Source organism: Atractosteus spatula, chromosome 9 (genome assembly GCF_055471065.1).
Source record: "Atractosteus spatula isolate fAtrSpa1 chromosome 9, fAtrSpa1.hap1, whole genome shotgun sequence".
Classification (NCBI taxonomy): domain Eukaryota; kingdom Metazoa; phylum Chordata; class Actinopteri; order Semionotiformes; family Lepisosteidae; genus Atractosteus; species Atractosteus spatula.
In genome coordinates, this window is record NC_142714.1 from 49,108,737 (window position 1) to 49,130,470 (window position 21,734).

The 21,734-nt window shown below is 49.7% G+C and overlaps 2 protein-coding genes across 3 annotated transcripts; one reads left to right on the plus strand and one right to left on the minus strand.

Annotated features, from left to right (window-relative positions):
• The first annotated feature begins 164 nt into the window (after positions 1 to 164).
• Positions 165 to 10,244, plus strand: LOC148828742 (calnexin-like). 2 transcript variants are annotated; one of them, XM_088925351.1, is made up of 15 exons: positions 165 to 179; positions 549 to 636; positions 1,099 to 1,172; positions 1,971 to 2,041; positions 2,277 to 2,418; positions 2,627 to 2,708; positions 3,673 to 3,865; positions 4,783 to 4,972; positions 5,406 to 5,519; positions 5,968 to 6,124; positions 6,431 to 6,646; positions 7,378 to 7,497; positions 8,308 to 8,410; positions 9,496 to 9,572; positions 9,850 to 10,244. In XM_088925351.1, the coding sequence occupies exons 2-15, from the start codon at positions 568 to 570 to the stop codon at positions 9,865 to 9,867; spliced, it is 1,626 nt and encodes a 541-aa protein (XP_088781477.1). In that variant the 5' UTR covers positions 165 to 179; positions 549 to 567; the 3' UTR covers positions 9,868 to 10,244. The 2 variants fall into 2 exon arrangements, with proteins under 2 accessions (XP_088781477.1, XP_088781478.1); XM_088925352.1 differs by having other exon boundaries at positions 554 to 636.
• A 1,361-nt stretch (positions 10,245 to 11,605) lies between these two features.
• On the minus strand, positions 11,606 to 21,279 carry vamp7 (vesicle associated membrane protein 7). The gene is made up of 8 exons (XM_088924557.1): positions 21,123 to 21,279; positions 19,228 to 19,497; positions 18,267 to 18,324; positions 18,042 to 18,179; positions 16,320 to 16,410; positions 15,222 to 15,289; positions 14,635 to 14,727; positions 11,606 to 13,807 (listed from the first exon to the last, which is right to left on the minus strand). Exons 2-8 carry the CDS (start codon positions 19,371 to 19,373, stop codon positions 13,739 to 13,741), a joined length of 663 nt encoding a protein of 220 aa, XP_088780683.1. The 5' UTR covers positions 19,374 to 19,497; positions 21,123 to 21,279; the 3' UTR covers positions 11,606 to 13,738.
• Between the last annotated feature and the right edge of the window lie 455 nt (positions 21,280 to 21,734).

The window sequence follows — 21,734 nt, forward strand, 5'->3', positions numbered from 1 at the left end:
AAGATAAAAGAGGGTGTGTTTAACTTCCCCCTCCCATTGACTCCGGATGCCGGAGTCCGTGTCCCTTCGCTGCCTTACTGTCATGGCAACAGACGGCCAAGGGTTAAAGTTCACTCTGTGAAGTGAAGAGTCACCGATCCTTTTTTGAGTTAGTCAACGTGCAGCTGGCATCCGAACAGGTGAGTTCAAGAACCAGCTTTTATTTTTACTTCTGCATTAGTCCCTTCACGTGGGGTTTATAATAGTACTTCTCACGTGGGGTGATTTCGAAGTTGCAGGCTTGTCGAAACACCCGCACAAGGAAATAAAAGCCATTCCAAATAAAAAGGAAATAGAAATGTTTTTTTGGCAGGTACCTGCGTTTTACGGCAGGGGTTAATGATTACAGCATTCACTAGGCACGTGCTTCAGGCGTATCAGTGTTTTAAAGGAAAGGGCGGCATGATTCCTTTCATCCAAAACAAGAAAAATGCAGCAGTGTAGTTATTTAAATGATGTGACAATAATGCCATCTGTCGGTTCACTCGCCCCATCCTCCCTCCACAAAGAGCAGAGCTTTTGACTGTGATGCCCGGGCTCGTGCTTGCGCTGTTCCTGCTGGTCTGCGTGTCGGCGACGTCTCGGGAGAAATCTCAGGTAACTACTGTATATACCGTATATATATAAAACACTAGAATAGAATATTCTCAAATTTGCACAAAGAAAAGCACCTGGATAACGCTTCAGACGTCTGGAGCAATGTTCGGTGGACAGACGAGTCAAAAGAGTCATAAGCTGCATTCCTGCACTTTTCTTAGTTCCTCAAAATCTTAAAACCTGGGGAATTAAGGACTTCAGCTGGTTCCGTTTGGATTTCACTAGATGAATGTAGCCATTCCCATTCCCCATAAGTCTTTGATAATGAGAAAGACTTGGAAAACAGGCTCAGCAGATCTCAAGGCCCAGGACTGGGTGCCTTCTGCTCTCTATATTTCTAGGTTCAAAAAGTGTCTTGTGGCGTGGATGCATCTTGCCAAAAATGCACATATTGTCTGCAGAGCAGTCACTCCATTTCATGGCACCCCTGTCGCTGATTTTGTCTGTCTCTGTGTGGTGCAGATCGTCTACAGACCTCCTGAGGTCCTGGAAGATGCTCACTTCGCAGAATCCTTTGACTCTGGGCCACTGGAGGGGTAATGTACAACAGGCCTGGAGCAGGTCGTGTTACACATGCAGATTCAGGAACCAGCACACGTTGGTGGCTTTGGAGCTCCTGCTCATTGATCTTGCTGACGTCTTTATCCACAGCAATTTACCATTTGCACCCATTTATAGTGCTGGGAATGTTGCTGGAGCAGTTTAAGTGAAGGACCTTACTCAAGGGCACAACAGGTGTCTCACCTGGGATTCAAACCCGCAACCTTTCAGTTATGGGTCCCAGACTAGAACCACTACTCCACCCTGCTGTCACCAAGGAACAGGATCCCAATCTAGGATTTTTTTGCACAGTCCAACATTTTAATTTAGAGCAGACCATAGCCTTTTAATTTGAACTCTACCGTTGATATTTCCTTATATCCATTCAATGTGTAATTTTCTGAGAGCCGACAGTTTACGTTACACAAGCTCTGCGCCTGCACAGGGAGGAGGGAAGCCTGTAGACCCACTCCTCCAACACTCCCGCCTGTTGGAGTCATCAGCCTTTCGACACGCTGCAGGGTCCAGGGTGCCTGGCAGGAGAGCTACAGTATACAGTATATATTTTAAACAATGAAGGATGAAGGACAGGTTTACTGAGCCAGTTCAATATACAGGCTGGGCAGTGCCTATGGATTTCTGCCCCTTGGGTCCATCCTACCTTCATGCCTGTGTTGCTGTGTGCCCCCCCTGCCTCTCTCGAGATTCAGGTCACTTGCAATTCAAAAGAGCTTTACTGGCACGGCAGGCTGTCTCCATCGTGACCCTGCGTGTTGTCTCTCTCGCGCTGGCAGGAGGTGGGTGCTGTCCCAGGCGGCGAGAGAGGGAGAGGAGGAGGAGGAGGACACTGCTGTCAAGTACGATGGTGAGAATCCCTTTGCTGCGATTGTTCTTCTGTTTTAAAAACAAGCACCTTGGATGCAGCGTTCCAGTGTGTTTGTTCACTGGGACCAAGTCACAAGAATGGATTAAATAAAATGACCGAGCTTATTTAACACTCGAACGGAGTGCAAAAAAACCCCAACTTGTATGAGACAAGGGATGCTGTGATTTCAGCTCGAGTGTTTTTCCACTGCGGCTGTGTTTTCATGAACCTGCAGGGATCTGGGCTGTGGAGGAGCCCGTGGAGAAGGTTCTGCCTGGGAACAGAGGCCTGGTTCTGAAATCCGCAGGCCGACACCACGCCATCTCGGCCCCCCTGCTCAGAGCCTTCCACTTCCTGGACCAGCCGCTCATAGTGCAGTGAGTAACACGCAAGGGGTCACCATCATCATCATCATCATCAATAACAATAAAAACTCACAGGGGAGTAAGAGAAAGCAAAACAAATTGCGCAGGGCTGTGCGTCTAGGTTTTAAGCGGGAACTGAGAAAATGTGTCTGAAATAATCCAGTCTTTGCTTGCTGGACACACTTGAACAGCGGTTCATCAGTGCTGGCTGTGTCCGCAGGTATGAGGTCCAGTTTCAGCAGGGGATGGACTGTGGGGGAGCCTATATCAAGCTGCTGTCTCAGTCCGAGCAGCTGAATCTGGTGAGTCAGAGCTCTCCCTGCCCTGCCTTCCGAAACGAGAGGGCGGGCTCATGCCACACGTTTCTCTCAGGCCCTTCTGTCTTGAAGCCACGGGCTCAGCACGCGGACCTTGCGCTGGCTGCTTCAGAGGCAAGCAGGACCTCTCGCGCTACTTGTGAGCTTCTCCTCTAAAGTGCTTGTTCTGGCCCCCAGCTTGCTACCCCGACATCTCACACGGTGCGCCTGCAGGTTTTCAGGGTCCCTTTAAAGGAGCAACATCTGAAGAGCTGGGAGAAGCTGTTAAATCAGCCCAGTGATGCTATTAACCAGGTGGTTCAGCTCATTAGGAGGTGTGTTGGAATGAAGCCCCACAGACACACAGGCTCTGCACGACCAGGATTGGACACCTCTGGTCCAAAGTCTGGGTTTAGGGCTCTCAAGAGTCATTCAGCCAGTGCAGGCGCTCATGGCTGAGCTCTGTGATCCAGATGTGATCCAGGTGTCACAGGCTGGAGCCTGGTCTGTGTCTCCTGCTGATGCTATTCGGGATACCCACCTCCGGAGATGGGGTAGGGCTCAGTGACCGGGGATCCCCCGGAAGTAGACAGGATAGCAACTGCTGAGGATTCCTGGGCTCCTGCGGGCTTTCCGTCAGGTCAGTCTGAGGAGCCCCAGGTCTCCTGGAAGGCACATGTCAACAGTCACATGGTTCAACGGGTGGATGGACAGAGGGGCAGGGGAGCCTACCCTCATTCTGCCCGTGCAGCGCAGGGACTCGCTGCTGTGTGCTGAGGTGTAAAAGAAAAGTTGGGGGCTCCAGTGAATGTAAATATAAAATGAAAAATAAATAAAATAAAAAAAAGATTCAGTCTAAAATGTGGTTTACAAACAGTTCTGAAAAATTGCTTACTGTATGTTATTGCTGTGACAAGTGGCCAGGGTGAAGAACTCCTCCTCGACTTCACCTTCGTTTCTCCTGATTTAGACTCGGTTCAGTGACACCACTCCGTACTCCATCATGTTCGGGCCAGACAAGTGCGGAGAGGACCACAAGCTGCATTTCATCTTCCGGCACAGGGACCCCCTGACGGGGCGCTACGAGGAGAAGCACGCCAGGAGACCGGACTGGGACCTGAGGGAGTACTTCACTGATCGCAAGGCTCACCTGTACACGCTGCGTGAGTCCAGCAGAGAGAGAGGGGAGAAGGAGCAGTGTAGGAGAGGGGGTGAGGATACAGAGAGGGGCAGGAGGGAGATATGGAGGCAACAGAGAAGAGGAGACAGGTCTGTGTTGACGATAGATTTCGTTACAGTGTCCCATATCATGGAAATCACACCCTTTCCCACTCATTTCAATTCATGATTTCAGTCATTTCAATGGTGAAGCATGCCTGCAAGGATTTTATTGGCCTGTTTCTAAGCACAATAAATATACCAGACTCTGAATCCTTATTGGCTGGTCAATACCCATTAATTGCCTTAATTGAGGCAAATGTTAAGCTCTGATTGGCTGGGTAATTTAGAGACAAACAGAGGACTCAGAAGAGAGTTCCTATACTTATTTAGACTTTTTGATCTCATGGACAGAGAGGTAAAGATGTTCAGTGATTGTTATACATTCCCCTTCGCTTCCATAGTTCCAGTTTTGTTTTAAAAGCTTGACATAATAGCAAACGGATAAAGGAGGATTATTCCTTTGGCATCAAAGATAAACCATTTTAACTCTTTTGCTACTTGTATCCATCTTGCCAGGTCATGAACCTGGTTTCCTTGTGAAAATCTTATTACATGCAAAAGAGTTAATGCATACTCTTTCAAGGTACAGGAGAACCCCTGTAAAAGCCTGACCTCTGGGTTTAAAGCACTGTAAGGATGCACCAAACTTCACTAGGGACCAATGCTTATAGTTCAGGAATGAGCTGAATTCCAGAGTCTTTTTTTTTCCAACTGGATTTTTTTTTTCTCAGCACCCCTGCCACTCCTTATACTTATTCTCATCTGTGTCCCGCGTGCCGTAGAATTACCATCCTTACATTCCTGGCCCCAGGTTTCAAAAGATCCTACGCCTGACCATTGCGTGTGTGTATGTCTTTAGGGCTATACCCAGACAACAGCTACGAAATCCTTATTGACCAGTCGGTGGTCAGCAAGGGCAGCCTCCTGGAGGACATGACCCCGCCTGTGACCCCTCCGAGAGAGGTGCCAGACCCATCAGACACCAAGCCTGCTGACTGGGATGACCGGCAGCGCATCCCGGACCCCTCAGCCATCAAGCCAGCAGACTGGTAGGACAGATATTTTCATGCTTAGACAGCATGACCGCTAAAAGCACGCAGCAGATTTCCAGTGAGGAATACCGCCTGACCATCGCCTGTGCATCCTCGCTGGTGACGACTTCTCTTTTGAAATGGGGCTTAAGTGACAGCGCCCAGCCCACCCTTCCACTACCCCTCCAACAGATGAGATTCCCTTTGCAGTGCGCTGTGATCCATGTCAGATTTCGCTACCTGGTGTATGTGTTATGTACTTTTATTTATTTTTTTTAATGCACCCCACCGGTGAGATGATTAGAAAATGAACCCCCTTCTCTTTTTTCCTTGTTGCAAGGGAGAGTGTTTCAGTAGGACCTGTCTGTCTGATTCATCGCTGCAGTTCTGTCACTGGTGCCCCTGACCCCCCCAGCCCCACCCCGACCCACTCTCTCTTCGTTGCTCGCAGGGATGAGGAGGCCCCCCTGCAGATTCCGGACCCCGCGGCCCAGAAGCCTCCCGGCTGGCTGGAGCAGGAGCCCGACTTCATCCCTGACACGCTGGCACAGCGCCCGCAGGACTGGTGAGAGCACTTCCTTGCCCTGACGAAGAGCAGAGCTGTCGCCCTGACCTCTGCCCCGGCGCCCTCTCGCCCCCTGCGGACCAGAGCAGACGTGCCGCTTCAGAGTGCTGCTGAGCTCTCTCAGCGTCCATGCTGTTCAGGCTGAGCCACCATTACTGTAGAACAGAACAAGGAGATCAGCAGCACCTTAAGAGTGGGGAAAAGCCAGCAAACTAGTCAGATTCAGCCAGTGCTTAGCAGGAATATGCACAAAATGACAGTTTTCAAGAAAACATTTCTGCTTGTGTCATCAGCTGTGACCAGTGAGCCTTTCTTCTCCATGTTGCGCAACTGAACTTGTGAAGCAGAGAATTATGTGAGTCACCAAGGGAGGAGGGCAAGGAGGGTGCTGCCATTTGGGCAGCAGGTTTATTGGACCGATTCATTCATGTGTTTTCCTGTTCCATAGGGATGAGCAGATTGATGGGGAGTGGGAGGCGCCTTTGGTCCCTAACCCTGCCTGCAAGGACGCTATTGGTTGTGGCCCCTGGACTCCGCCCATGATTTCTAACCCCGCCTACAAGGGGAAGTGGAAGCCTCCTATGATTGACAACCCGAACTATCAGGTACCCTTTCATTCAGTTACCAACACAGATGTGACTAGAGCCCTGAGCAGTGCAGGGGCCTCCATGCAGACATTTTGCTGTCCATTCCCCTGCCATGAGTCAGATTTATGGTGACACATGGTAGGGAACTATTCAATGTATTTCCTGATAAGGTATTAAAAATTGTTTTAGACGTATTATAATTAGTTATATAGCATTTTGATTTTGGAATACTAAGACTAATGTTCTTTAGTTTTGTTCTGACCTGTTACACAGCAAAGTTGCTGAGTTATGACACCACATCTTTTGACTGTCTCTCTCTCCCAGGGACAGTGGCAGCCCCGGCTGATCCCGAATCCAGGGTATTTCAAAGACCCTCATCCATTCCGCATGGCCCCCCTGGGCGCGGTGGGGCTGGAGCTGTGGGCGCAGACGGCGGGAGTGCTGTTCGATAACCTGCTGGTGTGCGCAGACATCCGCCTGGCCCGGCGCTGGACTCGCCTCACCTGGGAACAGAGGCTGTCTGCTGAGCGCGCCCTGGCGGTGAGGCTGGGCCTGACTGTGTGCCCCCGCTGTGACCCTGAGACCGTAATCATTTCCCTGCAGTGAGGCCCAGTCTGACACTGTGATCCCCTCCTGTAGAGGCAGTGAGGCCCAGTCTGACACTGTGATCCCCTCCTGTAGAGGCAGTGAGGCCCAGTCTGACACTGTGATCCTCTCCTGTAGAGGCAGTGAGGCCCAGTCTGACACTGTGATCCTCTCCTGTAGAGGCAGTGAGGCCCAGTCTGACACTGTGATCCCCTCCTGTAGAGGCGGTGAGGCCCAGTCTGACACTCCACTCCTCCCACTTTGATCCTGACAATGCAGTGCCATCATATATTCACTTTATTACCAACGAATGTGTTATGGATAAAGACAGACTAAGATTTCTTTTTAAATCTTCTCCATTCATTTACAGGTTTCAGCCTTTTCCAGCTCTTTCTCACTTGCGTGCCCATGCTCGCCTCCTCTGCCCCTAGTTCAGCTGCCACCTTCCTCTCTCTCTCACACCTGAAGACTCAGCAGCCAACTGAGTCAGTGCTTCTGTCTTTCAGTGTGGATTGACCTGCAGTTACTTTATTGTTTCTCCACGTACTGTAGAGCGTGTCGTAGTTGAGATTCTGAGCGTGTTCCTGGGGCAAGGCAATTCTGAATCTGGGAGTGCTTGGCGGCGAAACGGGTGCAGCTGTAATCTGATAGTGGAGCAGTGTGTGTTCTCTCTGTCCCACGTACAGCCTGGCATCCTGGTCCGGCTGCTGTCTGCAGCGATACAGCGGCCCTGGCTCTGGGGGCTCTACGTGTTCACAGTGGGGCTGCCCATCATCCTCTTCATCAGCTTCATGTGGCCGGACAAGGTCAGTCTCCGCCAAGCACTGACATGCCCATTATAGACATTGCCTCACTGCTGATTAGCGCCTCATTTCTCACACATTACTACCTCATCTCGGGGTAAATCTTGCTTTTAAAGACCGAAGTCCTGGGATTTGACTTTACCGTTTCCCTACAAGGAACAAGGAAAGAATTAACAAGCAAGAGCCGCTCTGGGAAATCACCGTGCTGTTGTGTGCTGTGCAGAATCAGTGTTCAGAGGTCAGCCTGTATGCCCGGTCACCTGCACACTCACAGCAGCACTTAGCACGCAGCTTTCTCTGCTTGTCAGGGCATTGCTGTCCTTCAACAGTGAGCAGAAGAGCATGACGAACAAAAAAAGAAAAGTCTTACCCAAAGAGTTAAAGAAGACTTTATGAGCCTGAAGCTACTTCCTGGAATAGTGTAGGGAGGGCAGTTATCATAGTTGGAGAACAGGTTTCAAGTTTACCTGTGCCAAAGAACCCATAGGTTTCTTTTACTTTACTTCCGAATGTATCATTTGAGATATGGTGTAAGTACATAAGAGACCAAGAGACAATATGGTGAATTTATGTCTAGTCCAGTGGTCCATCTGGATGACAAAGTCCTCCTGCTGTCTCTCCATTCTGAGCTTTTACTTCTCAACTGAATAAGTGATTTACTTAATCGTTCACAGTGAGCATTTTGTGTCTCAGATCTTTAGCCACCTTTTGGCCCTGCTGGAGCTCAGGGTTGGCGTCACTGGTGTAGAGTCCTGTCAGTGTCCATTAGTGTGAGTCCCTGCCGGTGTGAATAAAAGGAATTTCTCCTTGCAGAGGTTCGGCCCACCTGACCAAGAATACTACTATAAGAAGTCAGATGAGCCGCAGCCAGATGACCCCCTTGACTCCTTGGGATCCCATAGATCTAGGACTCAAGGTGAGTGGCCACGATCATAATCATGAGCTGCATTGCCCTAACGATATACACTTCAAGCAACACACCACTAACCATAAAATGGAGGAGGCACAAAAACAGACTAGACTCGACTTTTTGAGATGATGCAGGGACCTGAAACAGCTGCTAATACTAGTATTATTACTATGACCACAGAAGGACAAATTGGAGAACTTTATGCATGCTTGTTGTCATAGACTCTACCCTTCAAAGGGTCTACATACACAAAACCCATGATGACAAAAAAGGAGGCTGTGTTTTCAGCCTATTCATGCAATAAAAAAGAGCCACAAAGTAAGGTTTCAAAAACCCCCAGCACCACTAGCACCATGCGCACCCTTAACCAAACCAAAAGCTTAATTGCACCCATGTGAAAACTCGAATCCTTTTACCGATTAACTAGTATTTGCCTAATGCACCTCTAGTGTGGCTATTTACAAGTATCAGGGGATGTGTAGTGACATCTAGTGGCAGTTCAGCTGCAATTACAAACCTTTCTACAGTTGGCCTGCTGCACGTGTCGCAATATCGCAGAGTACTTTTTATAGTTTTAACGTAAACAATATAATCCTAAAGCTGCAGACTCTCAAGCATAAACCAGTACAGGAGCCAGTGCAGTCCAGTGAAACAGAAACCAGTGAAGGTCACCTGTTGGAGCCTCTGCCACGCCGCCATCAAAACTCAAACACACAATGAAATCTACTTCTACCTCCCATGTCGGGAAGCTCACTCCCCATAATTTTCTATGCTTTATTTCAGTCTGTTGATGTATGATTTTGCACGTCTGATGTTGTTTTGCACATTACCTGTTACCTGTTGTTGTTTTGCACATTTCCTGTTGTCTCCGTCTTTCTTTTCTTATACAATTATATTATCTTTTTGTGCTGCTTACCGTCTGAGAGCTAGCTAAATAGCATTTCGTTATCCCATCTACATGTATATGAGTATAATGACAGTATACTGTACTTGAACTTGATTTGAACACCGTCTTATGTGCTGGGGCTCAAGCTGAGAGTTCAGTTTAGTTCTTCAGCACTTTGGCTCGTTTCCTGTCCTCTCCCTCCAAGGAGCTGGAAAACCAGTAGGACTGTGGGATGGAACCTCTGGCATGCCATCAAAGACCACGCCGGATCCTAAACCCGAGGTAACCATAGAGGATGTGCTTTTAAAGATTTTAGGTACCCAGTGCCATTTATTTCTCCATGCTCAGTGCTCAGTGCTCAGTGCAGTGTGGAGGAATATTGTGCGTTGGTGCAGTGTTGTAGTTTGCTTGTACATTTTGCACAGGAAAAGTAATGTAAAAAATAGTAGTGTCATGTTGCTCCATATTTTTTTATAAGGAATCCCAGTACTTCATCAAATGCTGCCGCATCAGGTAGTGCTTCGATTTGAAAATATTTACTTATTTCTGTTTTTGTCAGCCTCGGAGTAGAAAATGAGCAGACCTGAAGATGTGACACCCCGGTCAAGCCCTGGGGGAGCCCCACCTCTCGAGACTCTTGTACCAAATCAGTAACGTGCATGCAGTGGAATTCCAGCACTTGGCATAAGATGTCTTTCAGGTTGTTCCCGGAACACAGGATCATCAAAGTTTGTGTCTGTGTCTGTATCGAGACACCCCAAGAGCACACACAAACGTTTTGCAGCCGGAACAGCAGAGCCACACAGAGTGACTTTGGGGGACTGTGACTGTCCCCCAAATTCTGCCCCTCTATCTGGGGTGAGCTGAAGCTAATCCTCTTGTCAGAAGCCTCCTGACATTCCTGCTGTGAGCGATACTTTTTTTGGTTCCGGATTAAAAAAAGAAGTTAAAAATGTGAAATGACCTTGGTCTCACACTCCCTCCTGGCTTCTCGACTTTACATTGGTCAAAGAAACCTGCTCCCCGTCAGTGGAGGCTACAGGGAGTAAAGAATGAGGAAACGATTTGCTTCAGATTGGAGAGACGGCAGAGGGGAGGTGGGAGGGCTCAGGAAAGGACGTGCTTTCTGAAGAAAAATATAAATCAGCTTTTTAAGAAGTGCTGAGTCGCTGCTCTTCCTAAAATAACTTGGCCTCCTTCCAGCCTGTGGTTAAACGTTGTCCTTCAGAGCTGTTGCCTTTGCCCTGGTTAGCATTGCTAAACAAGGCCCCATGAGGCTGAAACTTCCTGCTTCTCTGTAATCCCAGCTGTGCAGGGCTGGTGCTGGGCATCAGAACTGAGCAGCAGCGCTTTCTTGGGGTTACCTGCAGCAGGTGGAGACTGTGATTCCTAGGGAGAGGCCCCTGGGGTGTCAGGCCTCTGCATCGTAAGTGCTCCCCCACTTCTAATCAGTTTCATTACCACCGCCCGAACTCCAGGTTGCCTTGCGTTCCTGATCTTGCTAAATAAATGATATAAATGGAATAAGAAACATCTATTTTAAGAGTCAAATCTTTGCAATTTTTTTTCCTTTGTTTCAAATTCACTGAAACATTGTGAGATAAAAGGCAACCAGGTTGTCCCATCTGTCCCTGATAACCTATGGGTTATTCTGACACAAAAGTCCTGCACTGAGTGCTTCAATGGATATTGTTTATTTCGAGGGGCTGGGAAAGAGCACGAGTGAAGTGACTTTGGAAGGGAGTTTGCAGTGGTCTAAACTCTGATCAGCCTGATCACCCTGCTGTTGTTCCCCCTAGGAGACCCTGACCACCAAAGTGCCTCGGTGTGGTTACCTAAGAGTAATACATGCAGTGCTTTAACCTCAGAGGCTCAGAGCCACACAGCACTGACTCTTAGACAGTAGTAAACACTTGTCTCATTGGTTTGGGAGATAATCGGTTTCTGAAAGCAGTTACAGGCTACAGCACTGCACTGAGCTGGGGAGAGAGTTTCCTTATGTACTTCCTGCCAGACACCCTGATGCTTAGTAAGCAGCAGAGAGCAAGTATACAACGGAAGAGTTTCTTTCTTGTGCAGAAGACAGTGCCTCGGCTTGGCATCCTTTCCCCCTGGCAAGGGGAGTGGTCCTCCAGTTTTGACGTATCGGTTTGGCACTGTCCCTTCAGAGACAAAACATGCTGGTGGTGTATTCTGGGATGAATGCGACTGAGCATCTCCATCAAGCACTCCAGCATATCTCCAAATGGTCTAGGCCCCAAGAATCACCACCTCTCTCGTGCTTTCAGTAAATAAGTGCGCAGGGGCAGGGTGTGCCACATTCTCATCTTTTATTTTTTTATTATTTAAAACAAGAATTAAATAAGAAAACGACACAACAAGGCAGGAAGGAAAAAGAACTAGTGGGTTAAAAGTGCATTGTATCTTGGATGCGGCTGAGCCACGCCGAGCTCTCTGCGCAGACAGAGGTAGGGCTCAGCGTTGCGGCAGTGGACATGCTGCTCTCCGACTGGGCGGAAAAACACAAACATGGGGGAAAAACCACCAAAGAAGTAGCTAAGTCACCTTTTCTAATGCAAGCCGTGAGGGTAAACCTACCAGAAAATACACAGACAGGGAGGCAAGCCAGGAGTCCGGCTGCTATCCTGGACAGGCTCCCCGAAACACTTCCCGGCAGAAGCCAAGTGCTTTTAAGACAACTGCTCCTACCTCCTGCTATGGAAGAACTCATTTTGGCAGAAGGAATGCGATTAATGTTTATATGATCAAATGTATACGTCATTTCCTTCCTACTCTATGCATTAAGACGGGGCTGGAAAGAGGGGGGGGGGGCACCGAGGGTGATCACTACCCACCCGCTCCGAAAACCTGTAATAACGCTGTGTTTGACAACAGTGTAGCCGTCAGCAAATTACACAGCAGTTATAAACAGAAGGTCCAGTTCACAGCAGCACAGTTAATTGGCCATCGAACACTTACATTTCAGTTCTGCACGAGAGGAAGAAACACATCAGCCAAGTAAACAGGAGATAAAAAATTAGCTGAAAGTTCTCTTTGCCAAAGACACCAGACTTGTAGGGAAAAGACGCAACAGTCAACAGGAAAGGTTACACAAGCAAGCAGGGATTTCTAAGAACTCTCAGATCCTCAGATCAACACTGGGAAACAAGAGTTACAGGACCAACCTAAGGAAGAGCGCCTCCTAGAGTCTCAGCTGTAGCAGGACAGGCTTATCAGTCCGACAGTCTCCCAGTAGGATTTGCTTTTCATTCTTCCAAGGAAAACGCCACATGAACTCACACAGGATGTATTCGACAACTGGTGTACATCTCTATTTACAAATGATTAAAAAAAAAAAAGCAACGTTTCAAAAACCCATTTGTGAAAAGGAGCGATCAAAGGCCATGGACCAGTGGCACCGTGGCCTGGTACCGGAAGAGTGCCGGGTCGGATCGCTCGTGCTGTCCGGGCCAGGCGGGGTGTCACGGTGGGGTCAGGTGGGGTCAGGGGCCAGATCACGAGCTCCGAGCCTCGGCCGGTCCACCTGCCCGGAGCGGAGGAGCTCAGGGGGGCCGTTCTCAAGGAGCTCCTCCTCTCGAGAACGCCAGCACGCCTTCATCTGCCACCCCCCCCGCTCCGAGAGCCCTTCTCCTACAGCAACAATTCCCACACGTGGCAGCGCGGCCGTAACAGAGGTGTCGGTGCTCAAGGAGACGTGAGGGTTTGGAGAAAAGTGCACAGATTCCGGTAAGTGTCGAATACAGGGTCTGCTCGTTTGCCTTGCGTGTGCATGTATGATGTAAGACAGGCAAGGAGCTGCTCCTTTGCATTTATAGCAGCCTGGACTCATTTCTGAGGAAAAAAAACCCAAAACCGCCATGTTGTAATTTGCTGAAAATCAAAAAGTCACAGAAAAGTTTCTATTTTGCCCCTTTCCTTGTCCTCACTGAAACACTTAAAAGTTCCTTTACATTTTGACATTCCTGAGGTCTTTGTTGTTGTTTTATTTTTCTGGTGTGGTAAAGTCTGGAATTACAAGAATAAAAAAGTGATGTAGACTATTTTAGATTTCCCAAAGCTTTTTTTTTTATAAGGATATATAGATAATTCCTTGCTTCTAAATATCTCGATCATTTCAGGAATAAATGCAAATCACTCGCCATCTGTACAACAAGTGATCAAGAAGAAAGTGTCTCATGTGGGTTTGAAAAGATGCAGTGGTGGTGTCTGTGTCTGTGGTTATGCCCTCTGCGGTCACTTGCTCATAAGGCATGTGTGGCTGTACGGGAGTCGCTCTCGGTGAAGGGGGGAGGTGGGTGAGGGAGGAGGAGGAGAGGGGAGCGAAGGATCTTGATCGCTGGCGGTCAGGATGGACCGGGTCTGGCGAGCGGTTCTTTTCACTCGCGGGAGGGGCTGCAGGTCGAGGGGCTCGGGGGCAGAAGTCTCCCTTAGTGCTTCACACAGCTGGGCCAGGTCACTCCCCCACAGGCCGCAGTCACAATGATGTAGATCAGGAGCTGCAGAAAGAACATGCAGGGCCCCATGTTTAAAGAGCCCTCCCATCAACAGTGTACACTGGGGCCCCCAGTGCTCCCATCAACAGTGTACACTGGGGCCCCCAGTGCTCCCATCAGCAAACCACAGTGTACACTGGGGCCCCCAGTCCTCCCATCAACAGTGTACACTGGGGGCCCCAGAGCTGCCATCAGCAAACCACAGTGTACACTGGGGCCCCCAGTCCTCCCATCAACAGTGTACACTGGGGCCCCCAGTGCTCCCATCAACAGTGTACACTGGGGCCCCCAGTGCTCCCATCAGCAAACCACAGTGTACACTGGGGCCCCCAGTCCTCCCATCAACAGTGTACACTGGGGGCCCCAGAGCTGCCATCAGCAAACCACAGTGTACACTGGGGCCCCCAGTCCTCCCATCAACAGTGTACACTGGGACCCCCAGTCCTCCCATCAACAGTGTACACTGGGGCCCCCAGTCCTGCCTCAGCAAACCACAGTGTACACTGGGGCCCCCAGTCCTCCCATCAGCAAACCACAGTGTACACTACAGCATTCCTATTGCTACTCTTCATAAACCAGAGTGCATGCTGGGGTCCCTATTGCTATGCTCAGTAAACCAGAGTGTACACTCCAGCACTTACACGGTAACCTCCAACAGCAGGGGTATCTACCCTGACTATTCCACAGCACATTCATTCCCAGCGGGCTTTCTGTTACTCAGCCGAAGCAGCTGGCTCGAGCTAGTCAAGATCTAGCCTCTGAACCTGTGGGATTCAGGCTCTGCTGGTCTCCAACATCGTCTCGGAGGCAACGAAAGAGGCTGGACTTACGATGCAGACGAACACGACGACGCAGGTCAGCTTCAGGTTCTTCATACACATGGCCCGGGCCAGGTTCCGGCTGGTGGTCTTGAAGGTGACAGACTGCCGACAGGACCGGGGGGAAGAATTAGGCAGAATGAGAGATGGAATAATTGAGAGAAAAGAGGGGGGGAGGGATTGAAAGAGGAGGAGAGTGAGAGGAAGAGAGGAGGAGATTTATTAGTAGAGGCCATCTCTTCCTGGTTACATCCACTGGCCACTGATCCTTAAGTACTATCAAGGCATAAAGACTTTTCCCCCCAGACTAAATGAGATTTATTGGCATGACAGATGATTTACAGGGTTGCCAAAGCAATAACAACACACCATAAATTATTAGAGAGGCTCACTGTCTGTTCCTCAGGTTCTGGCAGGAGAAAGAAAGAAGCATGCAGTCTGATATTTCTGCCCGTCTTGGTACAGTAGATGCTTTATCCAAATCCAGATTCATTTAGTAGACCCCCATGGGAAATGCCCCCCAATCAGGAATTAACTTCCTAAGAAGCAGGAGACAAGTTAGGAGGCTCGGCAGCTCCGGCGCCACCTGCGGGACTCACCGAATCCACCAGGTTCTCCGTTTTGTCAATGAGCAGTTCCAGCTTCTCCCCTCTCTGGGCAACCAAGTCTGGAGAGAAAGAGGACACATGGCCAAATTCAGTGCTTATTTTCACCTGACACCTTTTAAAGCATATTTACCGCTTTTTAAGGCATTGCCATGTTTTAATTAACAACAGAGTACGCAAGGCCATCTCCGTTTGAAGTATTTATTACAAATAGTTCAGCTACTGATAGGCACTATTGCTTCCGACAGCATCCGAGCTGATTGAAAATTCATTCTGAAACATGCCAGCGGAGCCCGGTGCAACATGTGGCAAAGCTGAACGAGATCACGAAGAGTGAAACAGGAGCAGAACAGTCTCAGGATCGAGTGATCGGTGTCGCCAGTCAGGCAAGTTCCAGTTCAGTCGGGATATGAACTTAATAGGCATCACCCTCACTTTGCGCTTACTGAACTTCTGTGTTCTTGATTATCACACCACATTGTCTCGCAGTAAGTTTAAAGAGGCGTCACATGACTGAACTTCAGTTCCTATTACTGTTTTTGCTCATGCCTTGACAGCTGACTACTGATGCCTTGACTATCTTTAACTTGTTTGTGACCACAAAATGCAATGGAGTCTAAACTGAGTCTTATCTTATTAACGAGGTCCACTCACTGGTTCTACAGCGCTGTGGAGGCATTCGCAACGGCACAAACGACAGTGTAGGAGCACAGCTGGTGCGTGACAAAAACAGACCGTAGAACACAGCTCCAGCTCTTGGGTGCCAGAATGTAACCAGGTGTTTTCAAGCAGAAGACCTTTGGTAAATGCTAAATTGGTCTCATTAATTCAATGATCAGCTCACTTAGGTCATTAAGAGCAGAGATGGAATGAAAACCCTTCAAAGACTGGAGTTACGCACCACTGCTGTAGGAACAATGCTGTCTGATAGGGACGTAGTGGGACAAGTAGCTCAGATCAGCTCTGCAAAAGTGATCATTAAAGAAAACAAGCAACCTTTTTTTCTTTTAGCAACACGAAAGCAGTTAAACAATACGAAGAAACTAAACATTTCTGAGCAAAAAGGTAAACTGCACCTGCAGCTTAGCTTACCAATGTTTCGGACCATGATGCCCTTCAGCTCGTCCACCTGCATCTGTGTCTCAGCCACACGGTCCGATCCCCGGGAGTCTGAGTGGTGTTTCTGGAGGAGGGAGAGGGACAGGATATGTACACTGACCGCACCCGGCGAGAGTCTCCACACTGCCCCCTGCACACTGACCACACCCGGCGAGAGTCTCCACACTGCCCCCTGCACACTGACCACACCCGGCGAGAGTCTCCACACTGCCCCCTGCACACTGACCACACCTGGCGAGAGTCTCCACACTGCCCCCTGCACACTGACCGCACCCGGCGAGAGTCTCCACACTGCCCCCTGCACACTGACCGCACCCGGCGAGAGTCTCCACACTGCCCCCTGCACACTGATCACACCCGGCGAGAGTCTCCACACTGCCCCCTGCACACTGACCACAGTCAGTGAAACTTTTGCTCCATTTGTAATTATTACAGCAGTAGTGAATGTGCAACAGAACTGCAAGCAAGCTGCTCCTATATTTCAAACAGAAGCAGCCTGCAGCACAGTCGCCTGACAGGTAGGAGCCCGGCTACTTTCCTTAATGGAATCCCATTTCTAACTCCATACAAAACCCAGAAACTTAAAGCAGCAGAAAAAAACAACCAACAGCATCAGCTCTGTAATCGCTGTTCTAACTTTAGATCTCAGTGAAAAGACTCAGCTGGTGGTGGGAGGGTTGTTCATAAGTCACAGAGCACGATGTAAAGCAAGCAGCCTGAGGCGGTGACCCCATCATGCCTGCATCATGAGACACTGTGACTTGGGGCTCCACAATGGGGGCTCAGAGCTTGCAGAACCGGCTTCTGACTGGGCCCCTTAATCCCTGGCTCTCCCCTGCACAGCCAGGCACTGTCTCAGCGCCTCTCTGCCAAGAGGAGCCCTATTCCATACATATGCAATCTCTGTCCTGGTTACACACGCTCGTCATTGATTCAAGTATTATAAACAAACAACAGCATAAAGTCTTTTCTCTTTTTTTTTTTAAATCCGATGAGCTTTTACATTAATTATTTGTCCTTTGCTTCCTTCCTCTCCTTTCCAGAATGCACTATGGGTGGGCTTAATTTCAGCCAAACTCCACAGCTTAGGGGTTCACCTTCGAGACCCTGAACACACCACGGACTGCAAATGGACCAGAGCTCAGCAGGGAACAGAAGCTTGTTCTGGGTTAGGTCTCCCCTCGGTGGGAGCCAGTCTCTCTCCTCAAACCACAGCCTGGCCTCTTGGCCTCTACAACACCTCTCCAGCTCAGCTGACCACAAGCCCTGCTCATGAAATATTACCCGCTCAACATTTTCGTTGAGCAGGAGAAATCCAAGCCTTGATACTACAAAGCCAAGAGGAAAAAAAGTGCAGAGTGCCCACCTGATGGGACTAATTAAAAGTGGCAAACGGGAAGACTTCAATATGCTGATTTCACCCTAAGAAATAGACATAGGGGGTTCTAATTTTTCACTTGCAGGGTCTTTTGTTTTTGCTTAACTCAACACAATGGCCACACCCAGTCAGAGACTGCACACTGCCCCCCGCACACTGACCACACGGGGCAACTCTCCCGCTGTGTCGGCATGGGGAGGGCGGAACAAGCTACCCAGCCAAGAGGCTGGAGCCCACAGGACGAGACCCTCGGGTCAATGATGCCAGGCGTGCAAGAGGGGCCAAATGGGCTCCTCTCGCCCGTCAGCTCCTCTTACCATCTGCGCGGCCAGCGTGCTGGAGAACTCGCTGTTCATGGCGTAGGGCAGCGCCGTCTGCGCGCGGGACCCGTACGTCGTCTGGAAGCGCTTCTTCACCTCGTTTAGGAAGCTGAAGGCCCTGGACCTCTCGAAGTCCTGCGGGCAGGGAGAACAGACAGGCTAGGCCGGCTGCGGAGGCCGAGGCCCAGCTTCGCCGGCCACGCAGAGGGCAGGGATACTCACATCGTCCGTGATGCACAGGTAAATGATCCTGTCCTGACAGACGTAATGAAAGAGATAGCTGCAAAGAAAGGGGAGAAGGGGAAGTGAAAACAGTGCACGCAGGCAGCCACTCGGGCTTCGTTAGGTGAGCAAGCATTGCTGAAGCGGAAACTGAAAGACAGCTGTCCACGCTCCTCAAGAGGCAGCTTGGAGAAGCTCTTGTTTCTGGCTGATCCACACAGCGCCATTCCAGCTTATAATTAAAAACCAGAGTGAATATTAAATTCACTTTTTTGAGTATGCATTTGAGCCATCCGTTACTCTTGGTTTTTAATTATTCACAGAGCCCCATGAGGATTGCGCTACGTGACAAAAATGGTCTTAAGGTGCCCGAGTGGAAAAAGGCACTTGCGGGCTGAGCTCTGTGATCCAGACCGGGAGATGGAACCAGCTGGCTGTGATTGGACTCCCCAGCAGGTGGCACGCAGTTGCCTGAGCACCAAGTGGGGTGGGGATGGGATGATTTGGGCCCAGGAGAAACAGCGACCCCTGCAGGCCTGTGGTGATGCCCAGGAGGGGCGCGCGCCTCTTCTCCAATCGAGGCGGTACCTGCTGTACATCACGGCCGAGTCTATAGCGGGTGGGTAGGGCTGGAGAAACCTTCCAGCACTTTCTCACTGTCCTTGTATGGGGTCACCACAGTGGGCTGAGCCTTAGGAACAGCTAACCTAATCGTAAAAGGTAGTTAGTTAGGCATAACAACACAACTGGCAACTCCAAATTGGGCAGATATAGGATAAGAAGCAATTGACAATGAAAACAATGCTCCTAAGGTGTTAGGCCTGGGGAAGTGATCAAGCAAGAGTGCTTTTCCAATCCCAGCAGAGGGCTGTTCCGCTCTCCGAGAGCCATGTTTTGCAAGCTGGCAGCCAGACACTCGGAACAGAGCCCCCTGGTGGCCGGCACGGGAGGGGACACTCACTTGCTGTGGGAGTAGGTCAGCTTGTTGTTCTCCGACGGGATCTTGGCCAGGATCTGCTCCGTCACCTCCAGGAAGTTCCCGCCGCACCAGGCGTGCTTGGCCAGGATCGTGGTGCCGCGCGCCACCACCGCAAACAGGATCGCCATGGCAACAGGAGGAGGAGGAGGGGTGACGAGGACAGGGGGGGCTTGGGGAGGAGAAACCAGTGGGAAGCAGCCCGCAAGCGTGTGAGTGGGGTGGGAGCACGGAGAGCGAGGCTGGGGCACTTGACTGCATCAGAGACACAAGACAGAAGGAGAAAGGTGTGATAGGATAAGATAAGATCATGTTATTGTCCATGTACAAGTTCTTGTATTAGGAATTTGTCTTTTCACATACCCCAACTTGCTCTCCATGAGACACACAGACAGGGAGAGAAGCTTGGGGTCAGAGTGTAGGGTCAGCCATTTATACAGCGCCCCTGGAGCAGTTGGGGGTTAGGGGCCTTGCTCAGGGGCCCAACAGTAGGAGTAGGATTCCTCTGCCGGCCACGGGATTTGAACCGGCAACCTTCCAGCCACAGGTGCAGATCCTGAGCCACAGAGCCACTGCTCCGCCCTAATAATGTAGCGCTTTCGGGCTTATGTGGGTATGCGCCCTGCCAGCCGGGGAATCAAACCCGGGCCTTTGGCGTCACCCAACAGGGAAGCAGCCAGTCGAGCTACAGTGAGATCTGCCCATCTCCATGACCTGCCACTCCCACTACTGCGCTCTGTAGGTTAAAAGCCCTCAAATGTCACCGGAGGCTGACTACCAGCTTCGACAGTCATGAATCAGACTGGCCCCCTGTCCACGGTTCACAGTGCTCACCCAGCGCCTGCTTGGACTCGAGCGCACAAGCCATTCTACCCCACTGGGTGTGTACTGAGGCACAGGAATGCTCATGTGACTCAAGGCATGTGATACAGCTCTGAACACAGCACAGGTACTGACTGGCAGGCCAGTAAACCCTTCACCTTGGACGATGGAGGGCAGTGTCTGCCTGTGTGCCACTGTGCACGCTGACCGCCCAGGTGCGTGCCGTCGCTGGTCATGGGGGGGATGATCCGACCTGATCCACTTGTATGGATACGAAATTCCATTTGTATGGTTACAGGATTTCCCATACAGCTGTTGAAACAGGCCGGCTACCTTTACAAGCGCATTTTACCACCGGCTGAGATGAACACCCGTCTCCAGGCTTCAGAGCTGCCCGGTGTAACGCAAACTGAAGACACCGGCCCTGGAACCACACGACTCGGCTCCCTCCGGGCTGCAAACGCACGCTAACTGCCCACCTGCCCCGGGATCCACTGCTCAGCCCCGCGCGCACGCCGGCGACGTCGTGCTAATTTAATCAACCCTTTTTCCAATGCACTCAAAAAACATTTGATTTCAGAAATATATGTTGCTGCAAACTATACGTCATTCCGATCCGGAAAGGGGTATTTTAAGTTCCCAATTTTTTTCAGTCCCCCGTCTTGTAACCACAAGAGCCGATTTCACCATCAGCTCTTCACCATGTAGCTGGAACAGACCGTGTTAACAGTCTCACATTGACTGTTCAACAGTGTCGGTTACACTGCGGTACCACTTCAAAGCCGCGTTATCTGCCAGAGCTCGGAACATTAATTACCTTAGAATAAGAGCATGTTCTAAAGTCTATTTCAAGAGCTACTTAACGACCTCCGCTGTGTTTTAGACAGCCCGTGTGGCCCCCAAAAAGCTCTTCTAAAATGATTTTGTCAGCTTTCTCTTTTAGTTCTGGAGACCTCTATACACACGGACACCTCTGTTTCTCCGACATGTCATACGCCGTAGATTGCAACGATACAGCCGTCCTAACACACCGCCTTTAATCGTGCCATGTACTGTACCTCTCAATCGCCTTCCGTGAAAACTATCTTCGGAACAGCCCTCTTTAAAATAAAAAACAGCGTATATTTCCGTAATCCTTCCCGTCCGTACGTATGTTTTTAATTCCCAGTTCTGAGTCACCTGGTGCTCCTCTGACGGGCCACTTTCGTCTCTCCCTTGGAATCATGGGGCTTGTAGTTTACAACCTCTGCTGCGGGAATAAGACTTTACGGGCTCAAAATATTTGACTCGAAGCTGCCTTTGGAAATTAACTTACTGCAAACAAAACAACATGTAATGTAATGCGGTTTTAAAGGCATTATTTGGATGTTAGAAAAACTTTTAAGTTTGATGTATCCGTTTAAATCATTTCACACACTAATCCCCGTTTGTATTCTCCGGGACGACACGGTTCTTGTTTTAGAAGGTTCTGTTTTTTTTTTAAACTATATAACTGTAAGTCGATTTTAAAAAGTGAATTTTACAATCAATGTAACATTGTTTCACTGTGCTTTGGCAGTAAACATTTTTAGAAACGAAACATAATCTAAAAGGGCGTCCGGGTAGCGGAATTCCACTACATTACCCACATTTCCTTGCGCTGCCCTCTCTAAAACGTCACATTGGTGCGC